This window comes from Rousettus aegyptiacus, unplaced genomic scaffold, assembly GCF_014176215.1.
Source record: "Rousettus aegyptiacus isolate mRouAeg1 unplaced genomic scaffold, mRouAeg1.p scaffold_m13_p_3, whole genome shotgun sequence".
Taxonomy (NCBI): Eukaryota; Metazoa; Chordata; class Mammalia; order Chiroptera; family Pteropodidae; genus Rousettus; species Rousettus aegyptiacus.
This window is the reverse complement of record NW_023416306.1, coordinates 57,523,769-57,546,138: the sequence shown is the minus strand read 5'-3', so window position 1 is coordinate 57,546,138 and position 22,370 is coordinate 57,523,769. Positions and strand designations below refer to the sequence as shown.

Sequence of the window (22,370 nt, the reverse complement as noted above, 5' to 3'; positions counted from 1 at the left end):
AATATTTATTGAGAATAATTTCATTGAGTGCCTGCTAAATGTCAGGCACTGATCACAAAGACAGTGCCCCTACTTCTAAAGAGTTTAAAGATTAATCAGAAAGGCGGTAAATAAGAAATTACGCTACAGAAGCCTTTCCAGAGGAAATTTTTGAGTTGAGGCCAGTAGGACTAGAAGGAGTTAAACAGAATGGGCTGGTGGAGGGGACAAGCTACGGAATGGGGTGGAATAGAGGGAGGTTGTTAGGAAATTTGAAGCTGAGAATACTTTCAAGTCCAAAGACAGAGGTAGAAGAGTGCTGCTGGGTTGCTTTTTCTTCCAGCATCTTTTTCTAATTATAAGCTGTTCTGCCTGCGCTCTGCAAGCCCCCTGCTCCACCTAGAGGTGGTGTGGGATCACACAAAGGCCACGACTGGAGTACAGATGGGCTGGAACATTGCCTTGGCAGCTTGAGTAGATCTGTGATTCTGGGCAAGTTGCTGAACTTTTTTTGAGCCTGTTTCTCATCTGTAAAATGGGGATGGTAACTTGGATTAAATGAGAGAAAGTAGGTCAAGCTCCTGCCTCAATTCATTTAGATCTCCTGTCCCCTTCCCTCTTGCTTCAGTTGTTTTGGAAATTGTATTCTTTCTCCTTACACCTTTCTCATTACTCTAATTCCTATCTTACTATATATTTGCTGGCATCCCCACTAAGAAGGGTGACCGTGTGGTTATGGTGCATCAAACCCAGCTAGAGAGGAGCACAACTCTGTAGTTGAGAAAAACTCTCCTGATGAGCCCAACCTTCCCTCCTACTCCCCCTCCCATCTGGAACTGCTGCTCCCAGGGATCCTGGCCTTTTGTTCTCTGGAGCCGTAAACTACCACCTGTTTTGTACTGACTTATTGTTTACAGGGTATCGACCATTCTACAGACTATCAAATTGAAACTGCCAAAACTCAAAGATACAAAGAGCTATGTTTGTACTTTGAAAAAAAAAAACAAAAAAAAACACTAATACTAAAACATCAATTCTTTTCCATTTTCTTTCTACTTTTCATTTTTCTAAGGAACTCCCATCACAGTAACCACTCCCTCTTTGCATGTTGGTACTATCATTTAATAAAAATAAAAAGTTATCTTTTAATATTAATTATAATTTATTTATTATATGTCTGTCTTCCCTACTTGATTTTAAGTTTCTATAGTCTGTAATATCCTCTGTATCTGTAGTTTCTCAAAATTGATTGTGCATAAGAATCACCTGGGGATCTTGTTAAAATGCGGATTCTGATTTAGCAGATCTGGGGAGTGGCTGAGTTTTTTCTAACAAGCTCCCAGGTGAAGCCGATGCTGCTGGGCCCTGGACCACACTTGGAGTTGCAAAGCCTTACAGGGCTTAGAAGAGGTGCACAAGAAATGGTTGCTCAATGATGCCTTCATCTCTCCTACTTAGTGTCTTGTAATTTCTTAAATACATCTTCCTCCACTTTTTCCTGTGCACGTTTTATGACTAACACCTGACAATTATTCCTTTGTGTACTTAGTGGGATTCTTCCTTGGCTTTTCATAGTTATAAGTCTCATCCAGACATGGGGCATGTAGGGAGCAAAACAGTGACCTGCAGCCTCTTTCTATTGTCATCTACTTTGCAGCAAGCAAGAACAACTTTTTAAAGAATCATCTTTAACCCTTTTTTGCTCAGCAACCTATGTAGTAGCTCCCAGTATACATCATATCAAACTCAAAGTCAGGATGAGAATCTTCAAGACATTTCCCCAAGCCTTCCCTCTCCCTAGCCAGTTTCTTCTCTTTTTGTACCACTTGGACTGCTGTGCGTGTTGCTGAGTTACGATTTAGTCTCTTGAAATCCTCGTAGGACATTTTGCATTGGGAATGTCTTAAGTGCTTTCAAAGGAATGTGCATCTCTTTCAAAAAATACTTCTCAATGTGTACCTACTTGAAGCTTTTCCTGATTTATTCCTGCTTGTGAGTCCTTCATTTAAAGCAGTATAAGCTATATACTATTATGTATATATTTAATAATCTGATGCTTTTTTTTCATATTTTCATTCTGTTTTTAATGAGAAGTATCTGTGCTTGTTCATGGTTGTATGCCCAGCATTTAAGAGTGTGACACACAGTATGTACTTTTTTTTTTGGGGGGGGGGGGTTCAATGAAGAATGAAACGAAACTTAATTTTTATCAATTTTCACAATGTCATATTTACATTGATTGGAATTTGGGTGAATGTTAATGGTTAAAATTAGACAATTCTGGTGAGGTAGTTCTGGTACAATAAAAATATTGAAATAGTTTACATCAGAAGGCTTGGCCTATTCCTATTTACATATTAAAAAACATATTGGCAAAAGGATAAAAAAATAATTTTAGAAATCCCTTGAGAAGCATTTTAAGAAACAAGCCATTTTAGGTTTGGTAACACTTCTATACTACCACTTACCAGCTACAATTCTTGTAGGGAACTAAAATTTAGATGCAGCTAAAATTTACTTAGGGCCCAAACCCACATCCTATTTAAAAGGCTTAAGCTTTCCTGTCATTGTGTTCTACCCATCACATTTTGCATTCGTTAGGACGGCATTTTCTTAACAGTTCTTGGTGCTTTAAATTTAAAAGAAAAGAAATAGGCTTTCTCATATTACAATTTCAAGGAAAAGTTGGCTGCAAGGCCCATTCAGCGAGGTGTAAGAGGCCTAAAAGCTCCACACCCTGCAACCGCCTCATGCTCCGATTTCATCTATGGGTTTTTGTACAGTTTTTCTTTTTTGGATGGTGCAAACCGCGCAAGTGCAACATTAAAGCCTCTCCACCCTGGGAAACGATGCAAGAACATGCAGCTCAGGGTGCCAGGTTCTCCCTAACACACAGCCAAGGGTTAGAGGCCCGGATACCCGCCCCCAAACCCCATCCACAACAATCGTTTCCTCTCTCCCCGCCTTTTACATACAGTACACATACAAATACACACACGCAGAGCAGCCAGGAGGGGCGGGCCGAGCCGGACCACTCCGCAAGCCGCAGGGGGAAGCTGCAGCGGGCCGATCTATTCTCGCACGCTCCCTTTTCCTTCGCATCCGTCTCTCCCTCCATTTGGCTATGACTATTACGCAAAAGCGAACTTGAGGATCTAGGGTCTTCTATTGTCCTGCTTCGGAGCCACACGCCTTAGGCGGGTGCTGCGTTGTCCCCCCTTCATCGGCGAGCATTTGGTCCCGCCCGAGTGCTAGCGGGCGCCGAGCGGGAGCCGCGCGGGAGCAGCGCAGCGACGGCGGCGGCGGCAGCGGCGGCGGTTGCGATTCGGGGCGGTTGAGACGCCTCTGCGGCAGCTGGTGGCGCAGGTGGCTTGCGTGGACGCGGGCAGAGGCGGCCGGCCCGCCACTGCAGCCTCAGCACCGCGGCCCCGGCAGGTGAGCGGGCGGCGGAGGTTCGCCCCGCCCCCCCTCGGTGGCCTCGCTCCTGGCTGTAGCGGGGAAGTGGCCGCGGCCCGCTCGGGAGCTGAGTGGCAGGCAGCCTGGGGCTGAGACCGTCGGGAAGCAGGTTGGGGGAGAGAGGTTGTGTGTGGTTGGAAAGGGAACGTTCCCCTTTTGCCATCTTATTTTCCTCTCCCCCAAACCCCCTCCCACTTGGGGCTCAAGCCCGGGGGGAAAAAAAGCCAGAGGAAAGATAGAGCGGGAGAAAGGGGAATCTAGGGCTGAGAAGCATCTCTGCCTCAGGTGGCGGCGTCTTTTCGGTCGTAGAGCGGAGAACCTGCCCTAACCTGGAGGGGTAGCTCTGGGGCTGCGGAGGCCGCGCACTCGCGGGGGAGGAGCGGGAGGCGGCTCTCCCCTCACTCTCCCACCCCTCTCGATCCTCCCCTCCCTGGTCCTCCCTCTCCCCGTAGGCCCCTCCCTTCGGGTTTCTTTGCTTTAACCGCCCTCGGTGCTCTCCCTCGCAGGCTTGTCGGGACTCCCGAGGCATTCTCTCAGCTTCTGCCGCCCCGGGAGCCTCGCCTCTGGTCCGTCTTCCCGCATCTTCCCGCTGTACCGCTGCACCTCCTCCCTGGGCTTCGGACCCCGGGCATCGCCCCTCCTGAAACATGACTCGCGATTTCAAACCTGGAGACCTCATCTTCGCCAAGATGAAAGGTTATCCTCATTGGCCAGCTCGAGTAAGTGATTTTCTGCCTTCGCAGTTAGCGGTGCTACCTTCCTTAGAGGCCTACATTCTGCCCTTTCTCTTAATTTTTTCCCCCCTCATATCCTTTCTCTCTCTCATTCGCTTGACCTTTCATTTTATATTTTTGTCCAGTAATCTCCCATGTAATTGTGAAAATCCAGGTTTTTCTACATACTTAGGGATTTGTTTTTGAGAGACTTTGACAGGTTTTCTTAATAGATATTTAAATGTGATGCCAGTTAATGTTTCATTGTAGGTGAAAATAATCGAGTATGGATTTGTTTAAAAATTAATGAAACATTGACATATTCTCAATTTTGAGTAAAATACGTAATATCAATGAAATCTATGCATACTCTTAGATGTCAACGAGATATATATATTTTTTCATGTGTTGTATTTGGGGAGGCCTTCTGGATGTGCTTGTTTATGGAAGAGATTGAGAACGGGATATTCACGGAAATTGTATAATAAGTTAGCACCAAGGAAAGTCTGGAACATTTATTTTCACAATTTTTTCCGTGAAGTTTGCTTTGTGACCTTGAAGAAGTTGTTTTACTTTGACTGTTTCCCAGGAGCAAAAGGCGTATACCCAGATTCCTGGATGCACATCTTAGCAGTACAGAGAGGTGATTAAGGACCAAGGATTATTTTGTGTCATTTAGGAATTGAGACTGTTTAAGTACCCAAGCTCCATTTTCAGAAAAAGAGATCTTTTTGTTTATGGTAGGACTCGGGTTCTAAGATAGTGATGGAACCTAACCTAAAAAATATTGAGATCCATTCGATTAGTAAGCTCATAATCCTTCATAAACATGTGATATTCTAAAGTTGTAATTTTCACTTCTGTGTATTTCTTAAAGATAATTAAAATTATGTCAGCTGGAGGACACATACCCATTGGTTAGAGAAGACGATGGAATTTTGCTGAGTGCTATCCAAATTTAAACTGTTCAGTGTTTCTTGATTTTTCCCATTTAACTCTTTGTAGATTCAGGTTTATAAGTTTCCTTCCCCAATCTGGAAAAAAATTTCCCCCAATGTATCAAGACTATTTTTTCAGTGTCTTACTTGACCAGTCAATCATATTTCTTGTCTATAAATTTGATACAGTAATCTATTTCCTTTGTGATACCTTTTATTTTAACTCTTATTTATATGTTTTGCTTTTGAAATAGCTTGTAAGAGTGTTGAGGGCAAGGGAAAAACTGAATTTCTTAATACTCCCATGGTGCTTAGTACATAATCACACACATAAAACACTGTATTTCATGTTTAAATAGAGTGTAGGGAAACTTGGCAGGTTTAAGGCCCTTCCAAGATACTTTTTTCATGGTTTTGCCATGCTTAATTACTTAGAGGTGTTACAAAATCTGAAGTAATGGGATACATTTGTATTCAGATTTCTATGCCACAGTACAGTTAAAAGCCAAATGAAAATGTTTTAAAAATTATTTACTGTTCTTCCAGATCATCCTCCCCACATGCTTCAATATGTTAGGTGACTAAGAGTTAGTGCTGACAAAAACAAAAAGGAGCCTTAAGAGGGCCAGAGTATTTCTATATGTAACAAGTTCATTTGTATTGGAATAGAAATTTGTCTTTCCTTTTTTCCCTTTTTTCTTAGAAGCAGCAACTGAATTTGGTTTTGATGTATTACCTATGTCCAAAATTATGTTCCTTTTCCTGTCTCCAGTTTTATTAATTTTAAATCTTTGCTTGAGAGAGCTTGGACTATATATTTAAGGCCTCAACTCTGAAGGTGACAACTATTGTTTCTATTTTGATTTTAACATTTTATGTCTTCATATCCCAAACTTCATGATTTTTTAAGTCTTGAACATTCATGTAATTCCGTACCAGTACTAATCGTCAAATTTAAAAAATTACCTAACATTTATTAAACTCTGTAGGTGCTAGACATTTGTACAGACTTAAAGCTATTTACTAGCTAAATGAAGCATCTGAACTGGGTTGACAGAAAACACCTGTTAAGGCTTCTATGGATTGTCACACTTCTCGGCACCTTCTCACCAAGTTGAAATGACAAGTGAAATAATCATTGGAAAGGTGAAGAAATTAAAGTCCCTATAGGGGTTGAGTGGTAAAGATTCTATTAATGCCTGAAACCTTCGGACTGCCAGCCAGTCAAATCACCCCCTGGTCTTTTCTTCAACATGGTAATGCATGCAGAGAATAGTAGATCCTCTAATGGTCTGCTTCCTTCTTGACAAAGTCAACTGATTTTTCAATTAAAGTGTCTCTGCAATTATGAAAAAGAAATGTTATTAGATTCTGGATAGATACAACTGCCTTATGGCTTTATCCCTGAAATCTGCTTTCCCATTATTGATAAGCGAAAGTAACAAGTACTACAGACATGTTAGACATAACAACAGCACCTGATAATTTTTTACTTTACCTAACCAGAAAGATTGAAAGAAATAAAAAGGAACAGGTAACCTCATGAGATTCAACCATGTAGCTATGATACCTTTTCAGAATATGTATTTCAGTCTTTGGGAAATAGTGCTTTAAATTTCTGTTAATGTCTCCTTTTATATTACTTTGATATATACTCTGATATAGTCTCCCTGCAGAAATATCATTCAGGATTTTTAAACAGGTGTAGACTCCCTTCTCTGAAATGTTTAGAGTCAGATATGTTTAAAAATTCAGAATTTGGGGATTTTAGAAAGGTAATGATGGTACATACTCTGTATATTTTGCTCCTGGTAGGGTCTAGGATGGCACATAATCTCAATATTTCTGCAGAGAAGCATCAGTAGAAACACTAAGTAGATAAAAGAAATGATGGAATAGCTTCACTGTCAGACCAGGTTTTGCTACCAAATGAGTTTTTAGAAATATCTAGGATTTTAGAGCCTCATGGGTTTCAGAACCTAGGGATCAGGGATTATGGACCTATAGAACTGGTCCACTTTATATCAGATCCTGTTTGGATGTCTTGTTCCCAGTTTATTCTGTTGTAATGAGGTGTGTATGATTTAAAAGCTTTTAATTTTTCTCTCTCTTTTAGGTAGATGAAGTTCCTGATGGAGCTGTAAAACCACCCACAAACAAACTACCCATTTTCTTTTTTGGAACTCATGAGACGTAAGTTTTTTTTAGCTCTAAAGGCAGATCAGAGTTGATTTAGCAGTCATTAGGAGTAAAATAAAATCAATTCGAGATTAATTCAGAGGGAAAACAGTAAAATAATAGGAAACTTTAAAATCATCTTTGAACTTTGGAAAAAGTCGTCTCCATTTTTACATTAATTTTTAGGGTTGAAAAATTGAACACTGTAGGTTTAATTTTCATTGGAAGAGATATTTTATTATATATGGATCCTCTCAGCAACTAGAAGAATGACTTGCATGAAAGAATGTAAGGAAAGTTTTAACAAGGCATTTGGTATTCATATTTAATATCAGTGCTTTTCATAAGGACAACCTGGCACTTTATTGTAGGTTTTGTTACATTAGCCACACAAATGGTATATTGTGGGATAGTTCCTCGGTGTGTTTTCATGGTCTTGAGAGCCACTGTGACTGCTCTGCTGCCCCTGGTGGATATGTGTGCAGAGAACCTGCTTTGGTGAAACAAACAAATTTTTCAGAAATTGCCACTGAATATTGAACTATTACTTCTAGGTGCATAGGCTTGCTCTAGGGGCTATCTCAGTTTTGGAAAATAATAACCTACATCCCTATAATTTAATTGCCTCACAAGTACTATATAATCTCCAATTTGGACTTGAAGTTTCAAATTTGCGATAATTTTGGTAAAGTGGGGCTTGTTTACTGGGACTGGGAGAAACAAAGCTGTTAATATACTAATTAAAATTATGTATTCCTAAGAGTCTACAATGCCAGCATTCGGTTTAATGTTGTTTAGTGACTATAAGAATGTTCCTGTAATTACTTTTTTACAGCTTTATCGAAATGTGATTTATGTCATAAAGTTCACTTGTTTAAAGTGTATAATTCAGTGGATGTCAGAATATTTACTTCTGTACCCATTAGCAGTCACTCTCCATTCCCTCCTCTCCAGCCCTAGACAACCACTAGTTTACTCTTTGTCTAGATTTGCCAATTCTGGACATTCTAGCATACAACGCCACTTAACTATTTTCTTTAAACTACAGTTTTGGGTCCAGATTTGGATTGGCCTTCACCATAATTACTTTGAGTTGGGTTTAGGTATACTTTCTATATAAAAACTTAATTTTGTAAGAAATAATATCTGATTCCATAGGATGATCTCCCATTTAAAGAACTCTTTCATAAATTTATTAGGGAAATGTATCTTTTAATGAAATATTTGTGTACTGTTTTGGAGCAAGGATTTTCAAAGCGTGGTACCAGGTCAAGCCACACCACCATCACATGGAAACTCTACTAAGTCATGCAAATTCTTGGGCCTTACTTTTGACCTACAGAATCAGAAACTGAGGTGTTGAGGCCCAGCAGTCTGTTTAACAAGGCTTCTAGATGAATCTGATGCATGTGAAGTTTGCAGACACTATCAGAATAATGCGAGTAGACATCCCTTAGAAGTTTTTAGTTTTACAAGTTCAGAATTCTTTAAATTCAATTTTTCTGAAATGGGGTAGATTTTATACTTTTATATATATCCTTATAGTTTTATAGAACACATAGTTCATTCTTATGTCATATTTAGATGAAGAATGATCATACCTTTCCCTAACATTTAAGAATGAGGGTTTTTACATTGTGTATGTAAATTTTAAATCCAACTACACCAAATAACTTTCATAAGCATTGTTTGATTAATAACAAAACAATGGTAGTAAGAGTTTAATGAATACAATTACTGATATTCAAGAAATTAGAATATATTTAAAGAATTAGAATGTAACTTACTGTAAAGCTAATATTACATTTTCATTTCAAAATGCACCTGTAATGTTTCGTGCCTTAGTGTTCTCATAAGTATATTTGGAAAGGCAGTGCTGCTCTATCTATTGATCTGATGACTTAACTTTTTTGTACTTAAGGTTAGTTTTTAGAAACTAGATCTGTGATGATGTGCCTTTTCCACCTCAGAAGTCTGGAGGGGGTAGGGCGAGGTGGGGTTATTTGAACCTCTTTCAATTTGTATTTTGCACTAATGGCAGTTTATGCTAATAGCCCATAGTTTAGGGAGATGGGAAAGGAGGAACATAGAAGATCAAATGGCAACTTAGACAATGGCTTATTCATAACTGATTTATAGATGAAGATATTTTTATTGCGAATTTATAGTAGAATTCTTTTGTAACTTTTTAATGAAAACATCTGGCTTTTCTTAGTGTTTTTTAACAGTCACAGTTAATTCAACCAGCAGTGAAGTTTTGAGTATTATACAACAATAAAGGTATACTAACTGTGACCATATACTAGATATCTTAAAACTAACATCTTTAAAACAGATTTAGTAGATGAGACTGACATTGACCCAGTACTTTACTGGAGACCAAAGTCTTGATGTTCTTTTTGATTAAATATTAGTCTTCCACCTTCTTCCTCACATCTGGTCAGCCAGCAGATTTTATTCTTTTCTTTTAAAGTTCATGCTGATCTGTCTACTCTTCTCCATATCCTGTGCTGCACCTGAAGTCCATGCCACAATTACTGTTTAGATAGTGTCCTATCCTTATCTTGGCCTCAGTTTCTACTCTTCATACATAAAGTGAGCTTTATATCCCAGTCAGAGCATGTCACTTCCCCGCCCATGTCATTTTCCTGCCCATGAACCTTCAATGGTGTTCTTGTTAATTACCAACAAACAAAACCCAAATTTCTCTACAAATGCTGTTTATAATAACCTATGCTTATTTCCTTTCCAACCTCATCACATTTTTTTTACTGTTACATAAATACATTTTGTTTTAGGCCCTTTTTGCTTGTTTTCCCTTTGTTGGGTAGTGCCTTCAGATTTTCCAGGTCTAGATCTTAGCTCAAATCCTCCTTTTTATGCTTATTTTCTCTACTGCATGATTGAAATTTTTTCCTCTTCATCTTTCAACTACAAGTGAAGAGCTTTGAGAGCAGGGACCTTGTCTTTTATGTTTGGTCATCATTTATTTAAGTTGTCTGGCACATAGTAGCTGTTAAAAAAATGTTTGGCGATAGATTGAAGGCTCTATGCCCTAGAAAAAATCATTTGTTGATTATGAATTTGCCGTCCATTAACCAACATTTATGTGTTTATTAGCCAACTAGATCAAGAAGGCTGTTTTTAAGTCATGACTGCCGTTTACGTGCTTTGTGATTTTGGGCAGGTTACTTGGTCTTGTGTCCTTTTCTACCTTATTTGTAAAATGGGAATAATCTACCTAGGATTTTGGGGTGCAAATAGAATATTACATGAAAAAATGCTTAGAACAGGGGCATGTATTAATAAATGTCAGCTATTATTAATTAAAGATAATGTTGCATATTTTATCTAAGACTAATAGTGTTCTTAAATTACTTTTGACATGCAGTTTTTTGAATTTGGCTAATTACTACCATTGCCAATTGAAGGAATATTCTCACTTAGGCCTATCTATTTCTCTAAAGTCTAGAAGATTTAAATGATGATGATTTTTTTTTCTACTTTTATCTCCTAACTGCTTTTACTTAATACAAAGAAAGTTGGGTGCTCAGTTCTAGGAACTTAAAAATTACCCATCATAGGTTGTTTTAAAACCAGCCGAATGTACAGTTTTAAGAGTGAAGGTGTATGGGGAGGTACTGGTGATAGTCAGTTTTTTATATAACCTGTCCACAAGAAAGGAATAAAGGAAGGAATCATAAGGTAAGATTTTATTTTCTTCTGCACTAGTTCTTCTGTATGACTTATGTACTCTCGCCAAAGCTGCATGTATTGGTGTGGGATTTGTATAGTTAAAAGCTTCATACCAAATAATGAGCAGAGGTGTTCCTTCATCCCTGTACTCTAGCAGGTTTGTAGCACATGGTAGATGTATATTCAATGTCTCGAGTAATTTTCTATTATAAAAACATGCCGTTATAAAATATAAAATCTAGTTACAAGATACTGTTACATATTTTGTGATTTAATAATGGAGAAAAGAAGCAAGTTGGAGAGTTTTCCCGTTTTTTTGTGTGTGTAACTTCTGGTTTGCTTTAAAGGAAGTGTTCTAGGTGTGATAACTGAGCTTTTGTGAGGGATATATTTGTGCTTGTGGATATACACATTGTTTACAAAAAAGTGAATTTAGAGAAATAGCTGCTTTTTTGTGTGCTTATATTGTGAAAACTGGGATACACAGGAACACACTGATGGCCTTTAGGAGTATGCTATGTAAGAAATACACTTGGAGGATTTAAGTTGCTTCAGAATTAAAAAATTGGTACTGTAGTTAATGATTTGCTATATTCTTGGGTTATTTTACGTTAGACTTGATTCTTACAGGTTTTGCCATTGGTGTTTGAAGTCTGAGTTCCACACATGTAAGGCTATGGCATCAATATTTTATTAGTAGATGTTTCAAAGATTGTATCATATTGGGTAAAGGAAACCCTGAAAATTTTTAAGGAATGTTGTACAGAGTTGAGGCTCTAGATGATGTTGCCGGAGTTAGTTCATCTTTCTGGCTGTTAGTTTTCTAATCATTAAAATGAGAATTTTGATGATCCCTAACGTTCCTTTAGGCTTGGGAATTTGGTGGGTAACTTACTTTAAATTACTGTATATCTATTAATTGTTAAAAATTTTTAAAGCAGCATAAAAGGAAAGTTCTCTGTAAAGGAAACAAATCATTTTTACTCTTTTTTTAGAGACATAATATTAATGTTTTGATATATTTTCTTTGAGATTTGCATGTCATTTTAAAATGGAGTACTTTGACAAATGAATCAGCCACAGCAACATTCCTGGGACTATTGATGGCTGTCTAATCTGGGCCCTATTCACTAAACCTGTGGGTTGCATCCCCAGAGAGGATTCCGTCTTTTTTTTTTTTTTTTTTTTTTTTAATTGAAATGTACTTGGCATATACTATTGTGTAAATTTAAGGTGTGTTGATTTGATGCATTTATATATTGCAGTATATTACCACCATAGTGTTGCATCTCCATCATGTTACCATCATCATTATTATTTTGTGAACACATGGGAGGATTTTTTTTTTTATCCACCACAGGTTTTTGTCTGGTTAAGGGGCTTATTAGTCTTAAATAAATACACGCTTTGATCCAGCTGTTCTACTTAGAAATTATAAAGGTATGTACCAAGATCGAGCAATATGTTTAGTACAGTTGTACTATTTTATAATAGAAAATTGTCTAACAATAGACTAATTTTGGGATAGCCACGCAGTGAAATAGTATGCAGCGCTTAACAGTAACTGTTGATATGAGATGTTTATTTTAATTTAAAACATATTTATAGATGAGTTTATGTCATATACATTAAAATTACATATTTATGTGTATATAACTAAAAAGTGGCTGAAAATAGTGGCCATCTATAGTTGGTAAAATTATGGGTCATTTTTTCTTTGCTAGGATGTGGTAGTCACAAAAATAATTTAACAGCGTTATTGAGATGATAATGTGTATTCTAAACAATTTATCCATTTAAAGTGTACAATTCAGTAGATCTTAGAATATCCAGATAGTAGTGCAGTCATTCACACAATTTTAGAACATTTTCATCACCCCCAAAAGAAACTCTACCCATGAGCTGGTACTTCTCATCTCTCTTAAATTCTCTCTCCTGTTTTACCCTCATCTTTTTTTTGCCTTTTTTGGACTTTTCAAGCATATAGAACTATATAACATGTGGTCTTTAATGATTGGCTTTTTTCACTTAGCACGTTTTCAAGGTTCCTCTATTTGTAGCATGTGGTAGTAGTTTATTTCTTTGTTTTTTTCCTTCATTTCTTTTTAGTGCCAAACATTCCCTTGTATTGATTTACCATATTTATCCATTCATCAGTTGATAGATTGTTTCTACTTTTGGCTATTATAAATAATGCCGCTGTGAACATTTGTATACAAGTTTTTTTGTGTGGACAAGTTGGCATTTTTGTGGGAGTGGAATTCCTGGGTCAAATGGTAACTTTAATATTTTGAGGAATTGTCAGACCATTCAAATTGGCTGACACCATTTTACATTCCTATCAACAATGTATGAGGATTCCAATATCTCCATATCTTTGCTAAGGCTTGTTGTGTCTTTTTAAATTAGAGCTATTGAAGCAGGTGAGAAGATAGCATCTTATTGTGGTTTTGATTTACATTTCACTGATAGCTAATGATTTTGCGCCTCTTTCCATGTGTGCATATATTTTTAAAAATATACATAACATAAAGATGTCTCAGGAGGTGATGCCAAAAAAATTAAAGATATTTCACAGCACCAAAGGTAGTGCAAAAGATAAAATGTTGGAAGCTGATCAGACTTAGAAAGGAATTTGACAGTTTGCCAAGGCATTGAAAATACGTTCACTTCGTATCATAGGTTATCACTCCGTATCATAGGTTATGTGATCAGAAGGCAGCAAGCACTGTTCAAACTGAAATAAAACACTTTAAATCTCAATATTTTTGATATTCTAAATCACAGTGTACTAATAAACAAGTCTTAGTTTTACTATTTTTCATTTCCTTGCACACTATCAGTGATATTGTTTAAAGTTTCACATTACTTAAAGGTTGTGGAAGAACCATAATTTTCTAATTGTTTATTAAGATTGCATTGCACGGGCATCTTTATGGTCTAATACTGTCATGCCAAGTGAAGACTGTCAGAGAGCATCTTTCTATTTATTAAATGGGATGTTGTCCAACTCATGAATCATTCAGTAAAGCCAGTTAGATCTTTTAAAAAGAAAAGTGAGGACTGCTTGTTTAGAGAAAAGAAAAATCTTTGTAAATTTAACTTGTCAAACATATATACACTAAATAACATCATGGTAGAATTAGTCCTTTGAATAGCTTTTAGGTTTAGAATCATACCTAAAAATGCTCCATGTATGAGGATTTAAAAATATTTTTTTCTGTAGTTTTACAGAAGTATTTAAGTACCTTCCACTTAGTGAATTTCCTGATGGTCACCAAGTTCGAGCCCTTAGGGGATTTTGAATTGTAAATGAGGGTGCTGTCTGACTATACATTGAGGCTTAGAACCCAGTTTTTTTTCAGTCTTCTTTCCAGCTTCCAAATTGCTATTGTCTCTAGTCTCTTTGGTCTTATGTGTTGAATTGTGTTGAATTACTTTTTTCTGACTAGAAGTATATTTTATTTTTGATGGAGGTTTGATACTAGTCATTTACTTGGATTTTGAACTGATTATGTAGGAGGAATTGTTTTACTGTTTAAATGTTAATTTTCCTAATTAGAGATTAGGGATAGGAATGAATGATGCCTACTAAAAGTCTGAATTTCTGGATCAAATGAGATAATGGTGATTTAAGTGTGCCTTAATTGATATGCAGTTAAAATATGTGGATACAATGAGTATTTCTCAGTTACAGAATTTGAATGATAAAGTGACTTTTATGTGCCCTCATATTTAAATAGAGCTCTAAGTCTTTTTAACTGAAATTTTAACTTAAAGTCTTTTAAAATATTCTAACTGGAATGCTAATTATAGTAATTAGGTTCCCAATTCTTAAAGAATTTCAGCAGAAAAGGAATTTGTGATTTATACTAATTAATAATTTTAAATCATAGCACATTGTAGAGGAAATGAGTGGTGATTTTGTTTTCCTCTTTGGAGGGTACATACTCAACCCTCATAACAACAACAACAAAAAACTAGTACATACTGTGCATTTATTTACCTTGGTAGAGTTGACAGTCTTCTATGAAACAAACATAGGGAAATACAAGGGGTCTTTTCTGGAGAAAAAATCTAAATACATACGTATGTGCACACAAAATACAGTTGGATCTTTTCATTGGCAGATTCCATATTTGTGAATTTGCCTAGTCAATAAAATTTGTAATCTCAAGTCAATCCTTGTGGTTATGTCTGGGTGCAAAATGTCAAGAAATGTAAGTAACTTGATGCACTGTTCCTAGCTGAGGCTGAACAAACAGTGCTTTGCCTGCTTGTTTCAGCTCTCATACTGTAAACAAGGGTCCTTTTTAGTCTATGTAGTTCCATGGTTTTTGCATTTTTGTGCTTTTTTGGGTCATTTCGCTGTTTATAATGACCCTTCAATGTAGTGCTGAGGTGCTGTTTAGTGTTCCTAAGTGCAAGAATGCTGTGCTTTCCCTTATGGAGGAAGTATGTTTTACGTAAACTGTTGGCTGTGAGTTCATTGTTAGTGAATTACTAATATATATTAAATAAGCTGCTGCCACCGGCCCCCGACCCCATGCCACTGGATAGCACCAGAGTTCAGATGGTAACAAAGGTATCTTCAAACAGAAACACACATAAAACAAGTTATGTATTTGATTGATTGATGAAAATGTGACCAGCGACTCGTAGGAAACCTACCTTGTATTTCTCCTGGAGCCAGTAGTGAAGTATCCACTAATTCAGAATTTGCGATGACTATATAGAACATAATTACCATAAATACAAGAATTGACTTGCATGTATGTGTGAGTATATGAATGAATAAATGAACCAGTTATAACATCTGGTTTCATCCTTAATAAAGTAAAATTATTAACACATTAAAAAATTTGCTTGTATATATACAAATACAAAACACATACATATAGTAATTATCTTATTGACAGTGTTTTATGAATTGTAGAATACACCAAATTACTTTGAAATAAAATTACATTTGGAGTACATTAAATGTATCGATTAATGCATTCGTGTCTTCCCATTTTTATGCATATTATACTGTAAAGTATACACAAAAATGACCATGTAAACCATTTTTTAAGTGTACATTTCAGTGGCATTAAGTACATTCACATTGTTGTGCAACTTACTTTTTAAAAAAAATAGGATTATGGAGCTTGCAGTTGAATTTAATAAAAGTATTTGGAATTAAATATAATTGTGTCTACCTTTTTTATGAACAATTTTAATGCATTTTACATTAAGAATTTTTGATAATCGCATCATAAAGCAGTGCTGTTTAATAACTTATTATATGTCTGAGATTGCTTTACACTCATATTTTCCCCCTTTCCTTTTTTTAGTGCTTTTTTAGGCCCAAAGGATATATTTCCTTACTCAGAAAATAAGGAAAAGTACGGAAAACCAAATAAACGAAAAGGCTTTAATGAAGGTTTATGGGAGATAGATAACAATCCGAAAGTGAAATTTTCAAGTCAACAGGTGCGTCATCTTCATAATATTTAGTTTAGTGTTATGTATTTGAGGAATAATTTTAGCTGTAGGAAAATATTTAAGAGTCTTGTAAGTTTCAGATTAAATTGTTCTTATCTGGATGAACTGATGAAAACACTACCTGCATGGTTAAACAGATGTCAGAAGACTAGAATATAGTCAGTTATTTAACTCCTTCTGATTGAGAGTTTATTTAATGTATAATTGGATTTAAAGCCATATGTACTATTCTCTTATTTTCAGGTTGATAATTTGAAGTGTTTTCTTATTTAATTTTAATATCCATGAAATTTTATTAGAATATGTTCCTCACATGGGTTAAATTAAATATGTGACAAAAGTACTTATAGCACTGTGCAAATTATATTTAATCTAGAAGATTAGCTATATACCTCCTTTTTTTTTTTCATGCACCCAAAGCTTTTGTTCATTTATATTAGACTTGTAGTAAACACCAGAAAGAGTATGAATAAACCTAAGGAAGGAGATAGCAACAAACTGAATATTTTGCAGCTTTGTACTTTTAAATCTCTCTCTATATTTTTAGGTCTCTGCATGCGCCCTGCTTTTTCTTTGAGAACTTTGTGATGCTTTTCTATGTGGAACATTTAAAGTTTTAAATTGATGTTCCAGGACTGCATTAGATGATCCTAAGCATCTTCTTTACCATCCAAGACTTATTCGTTACAGTACTCATCATACTATACCATACATAATTGCTTCTGTAGTTGTCTTAACTGCCACAGAATTATTAGCTCTGTGAACAAAGAAGTCATATGTCCTGTGTGCCAGGCATTGTTGTATGTGTGGGTAGAATAGATATTCACTAAATACTTATTGCATGACTGGAAGAATGGATGAATGGTTTCATATCAGTATTGCATTGACTGTGTAAAGGGAGTCCAAAGAAACAATTGATCGTTTTCCTGAAACTAACATTTTATAACTTCACTTGAATTGTGTGTCCAGTGATTGTACCTTCAAGGTCTTTTTCATCCTCCATATTGCCCAGCATGGTCACCCTATCCTTTGTTCCTATCTACCTACTTTATCTCCAAATAGTGTTCACCATATATACTTGAAATTTCTCATTTCACAATGAAATTTTTGGTAGGTTGCACGAAACCCAACATTTTTATGTCTTTAACAAAAGTATGAATGATTGTGCTGATGTGATGTACTTAGTGTTCCTGGCACAAATATGTCCCCAGTGGTGCATTTCCTAGAGTTTGGGAAAAGCAGTGATGCCCAAACTTATATAAATGAGAAAAAAAAAAAAGGCCATCATAATTTATAAAAATATCTACTAGTACCTTAAATACTTTGTGTGGCATTTTTACATTTTTTTTGTTATAACTATAATAATTTTGCGGTTTATCAGCATTGCCCTTTTTTATGGAAGAGGAAATGAGTTTACAGTTTAAAAAAACTTGCCTAAGGGACCAACAGGGCTAAAAATGGACACAGTTTTTTTGTATTATAATGCTATCACCTAGATCTGTGCTTACCCTCACCTCCCAGAGTGTACTTTGTTGCCTCATTACTCATCCTTTTGGTTGGTGTCATGAAAGTCTAGGGCCCCTAGATCACTTGCATAAGTATCTGTCATCTGGGGGTACTTTTAAAATTTAATGATTACTGGACTCCTACTCAGTACCTGTTAAATCAGAATCACTTAGGTTTGAGCCTTGGGAATCTGCATTTTAAATAAAGTAAATTCGAAATATATATCAAAGTCTTTAAATAAAGCTATGATATATATCCTTTGCTAAGGCTGTTTGTCTTAGAGTACATAGATAGACTGCTCTCTCCAGAATATTTCAGTAGTTGAATACAGCCCAGGTCTGTGCTATTCTAAATGAACTTATATTGTATCTTGTTTGGTATTTGTTGGTTAGAGCATCAGAATAGTATTCTTTGTAATTGTACTTTCATTTCGGCCTCAGGCCTCACTATTTGATTCTCTGCACTTATATATGTTCAATTGTAGGAATACAATCCCTTATAGGACTTTACTAAACATAGTAGCATTTTAAACTGTATATATTGAAAGTGTCCTATGGACAAAAATAAGGGTACTTTTCTAACTTTCTTACAAACAGGCTTTTGATTTTTCATTGGTAAAAAGTTTTTAAGTTGGTAAAATCTTACTTTGTGAAATTAATTGACTTGATTGTTCATAGGCATCAGCAAAACAATCAAATGCATCATCTGATGTTGAAGTTGAAGAAAAAGAAACTAGTGTTTCAAAGGAAGATACTGACCATGAAGAAAAAGGCAGCAATGAGGTGTGTTTCTCTTGGATTCTAAACCCATTTTATTGCAAGGAAAAAAAGTGTAAAATGAGTTGCTCCTTTGATGCAAAGTAGAAAGTAGTCTTTAGAGTAGTTGAGTAATGAACAAGGAAATAATTTCTGCATCTTGATGCATGGACTTTTTTATTTGAAGTTAATTTTGCTGTGCAAAATAGGTCCAGCTATAGAAGAGTGGGTTACTGGTAGGAATGTTTTTAAAGCAAGGTACTGTGGGATGAGTGTACTGGGAAGGGCATTGAACTGAATTTTTAAAAACCTAGACTTAATTTCCAATTCTGTATTTGATTATCTTGAGTGGGGAAGACTCATTTAGCCCTTCTATGCCTCATGAAATGGTTATTGATGATGTCCAAAGTCCTAGCCACCTCTGAAAATTTGCAACCCTAAAATTCAGGACTCTCTGCTATAAATTTAAATATATAAACTTCCCGGTGTACTAGCAACTGTGACTTTTATATTTGATCTGGCAGAGGAAAGGTTTTTTTTTTTTAAGGTGAAGATACTGGCTATTACTTTCACCTTATAATGTTAAGAATTTTAATGTTTATAATTTCAAAGGTTGGAGAAGCAAAACAAATTTCCCTAGTACTTTTAGTAAATCATGCTATGACTTTTTAAGAAATTTTTCAGTCTTGGCAAAAGTTATTCAATTTCATCTGTATTTTTTTCTAGGATATGACTAAAGCAATCGACATAACCACGCCAAAAGCTGCCAGAAGAGGGAGAAAGAGAAAGGTAATTTTACTAGTAACCAGAGGGATCTTAAAATAATTTTTAATTTAGGTGGATTAAAGAAGAGTAGAGATAATGAAACCTTAACCATTTAATTTAAATTTGGCCTTTTACGCTAAATTCTTTAATTTTTTTTAAAGGGTAGGTTATGTTTACTTAATCAAAATTATGTTTCTTTTCTTAGCGCGATACAAGACCCTTAAAGTTGAATGGTAAGGAAGTAAACTGCACCAATTTTCTTTCCTCTTAATGATGCTGTCTTAAATTTATCTCTGTAAAATGGATAATATATACTCATAAAGTCGTCGAGAGGATTAAATAACACATGTAATATTCATAATTCTGGTATTAGTAAGTGCTGTGTAAGTGTTGCCCATTATTATGTTATTCACAGTATTGCTGCTTGAAATGAGTGACAGTTTAAGACTAGGTACATTGTATGCTTTTAATTAATGTAAATTCCTCCTTTCCTATATGAAATTTTGTTCATCATACCTTTTTCTAACGTGTTATGTCTGAGACTGTTGTTATAAGCCAGAGATACAGAAAATACTGAATTCGGTATCTCATGAGGAAGTAAAATAGGAAAACAAATAATTATGGTGGCTTTCAATTCCTTGTAGGGTATGTGTGGAAGGGGCTATGATAACTATAACAAGATTTTAAAAGGCAGAATTTTGTCGGCCAGATGGAGGGGAAGGACATGCTGAGGCAATTTGAACAGTGTATACCGAGGTGTAGAGAAAATTTCATTTCAAGTATTGCATTTCAGTATTACCAGACCGTAAAGTTACAGGGAAAAGGGTACAAAACACCTGATGTTATCCTGAATAACTTGAACTTAGAGAAGTGATGGGGGAGCCATGGAATCATTTTAAATTTTAGATGCCTCCTCTTTTAAAGCAGTGTGAGTGATGGGGATTGGATCGGCGCGGTAAAACCAGTTCACTGATTAATTCATTTAGAATTTTTGTAATTTCACTGGCCCAGGCAGAGGATTGAGCAGTGACTAAGGAAGATCAGGTCTCAGTTCTCATTGAACTTAACATTTCTGTTGAGACAGATAGTAAATACATAGAACCAAGAGAGTTCTAAGTGGAGAGTTATAATAATGACTTGGCAACTAAGTTATGAAAAGTCTTTCAGGGTGTTAGCATGAGATTGGACGGGCAAGAGGAACTTTATAGCAGGTTTTGTTTTGTTCCTTTTTAGATTTAAGAGCACTTTAGGAGGTAAAGTCGATAATTGGAAGTGGATGTGAAGGGAGTGGGGAAGAATCTAGGATGCCTCTAAGGTGTTAGCTTGGATGACTAGATACTGAGAATGCAGGAGATGTTGGCTAGGGTGCAGAGGCAAGAGGAAGTGAAACACCTATGGAAATTAGACTGAGGGTGTGTGTGTGTGTGTTTGTGTGCGCGCGCGTGTGCGTGCGCGCACACACATGCATGTTGTTCTGACACCAAGTGGGGCAAACGTAAAAGTTCAAGACGCTATCACCAATATAAAGATAGAATAATAGATGAATACCGATGAGGTAGTCAAGGGAGAAAGTTACTGGGAAGAATGCAGAAATGAGAATCCTGAGGCAATATAATAGAGATAAAAGGTTGCTTTGTAAAATTACTGCTAAGAATGAACTGTCAGAAAATCGAAGAGAATACTGAAAGGGAGGAGAGAATTTTAAGAATGAGGGAGTTGTCAGTAGTGCCATGGTGTTGAGGGGTTCTAGTATGATATGTGACAATTAGGCTTCCCCGGGATACTTTAAGTTCAGATTAATAAGTGTAAGGACAGGTTAATAAGTGTATTGGTAAATAAAATATTAAAGTTACTCTTTGAAGGGAAAGAGAAAGCCTACTGTAGCAGCAGGGATTTGCATGGTTAAGGGGGAGTGTATAAAGTGAAAAAATGGAGATAACACTTTTTCTTTGAAAAACTAGGAAAGATCAAAGATATGGAAAGATTATAAATTATTGTATGTAAGGACATGCTGAATGAGAAGGGCACATTTGAAGGAACTGACTTACCAGGAAGAAGGAGATGGACATTTCATCCTTTTTAACATTAAAGGGCAAGGTGGGGGGAGACTTGGAAATTAGGATATTAAGGGAATTCCATCCTGCTGGCCTGTTTTTCCTTTCTCCCGCACTCAATTCAAAGCAAGACTGTATGTATGGTATAAGGTGGGAAGAAAGGATTGGAAGTTTATATAAGTCAAGGGGAAGATGGGGGTCAGACATGGTAAAGGATTAATGGGTAGCTTTGAGATCCCAATGGAGAATGCATAAAATAAATGCATTTTTTATAATTTTTTTCAGCAGGGCTCAGTAGCAGAGAATAATAGAGCAGGGAAAGTATGGAGATTTGTAGGACAGGTGCAGCAAAATGCAGAGGGCTTGAGCATGCATAGAAATACTAGTCCCATGGGGTGGGTGGGGTGTATGTGTGTGTGTGTGTGTCAGTGTGTCAGTGTCAGGCTTTTAGGTAAGGTCATGAAAGGGAATAGAGCTAAAAATGGGGAGAAAATGTGTCAGGGTTAGTGGTTTCAGTTAGATCAAGTAAAATATGGAAGAAGTTAATTTGCAGTAAGAATATTTGCACATGAAATATTTAAATGTATATTTAAAATAATAGTCTTTGGATGAAATATTTACTCTTTATTTTCATAAGAAATGGATTTGACTTGAATGATTTTGACATAGGAAAATGTGTCCATGGCAGGGCTGCTTTTTTGCTTAGTATTAGTGTTAATATATTTTTATTTGTTGTATTAGTTACTTCTGAGCTTGTTATTCTTATTGGTTTCTCCTCAGAAGATCCATTTCATTTATAATTCTTAATTGATGTCTTGATTTATTTGCAAAAGTAGAAGGTGT

The 22,370-nt window shown here is 36.2% G+C and overlaps 1 protein-coding gene across 4 annotated transcripts in view; it reads left to right on the top strand.

The window, feature by feature from the left end:
* The first annotated feature begins 3,244 nt into the window (after nt 1–3,244).
* Nucleotides 3,245–22,370, top strand: part of PSIP1 (PC4 and SFRS1 interacting protein 1) — a 34,766-nt gene continuing 15,640 nt past the window's right edge. For 2 of the 4 annotated variants that reach the window (XM_016157330.2, XM_016157332.2), the window contains exons 1-6: nt 3,258–3,414; nt 3,942–4,154; nt 7,203–7,279; nt 16,297–16,435; nt 18,631–18,735; nt 19,435–19,497. In XM_016157330.2, coding sequence (XP_016012816.1) covers nt 4,083–4,154; nt 7,203–7,279; nt 16,297–16,435; nt 18,631–18,735; nt 19,435–19,497 — 456 coding nt within the window. In that variant the 5' untranslated portion in view covers nt 3,258–3,414; nt 3,942–4,082. Of the gene's footprint in view, nt 3,415–3,941; nt 4,155–7,202; nt 7,280–16,296; nt 16,436–18,630; nt 18,736–19,434; nt 19,498–22,370 lie in introns of all 4 variants that reach the window. The other 2 variants (XM_016157334.2, XM_016157333.2) reach the window with 2 other exon arrangements.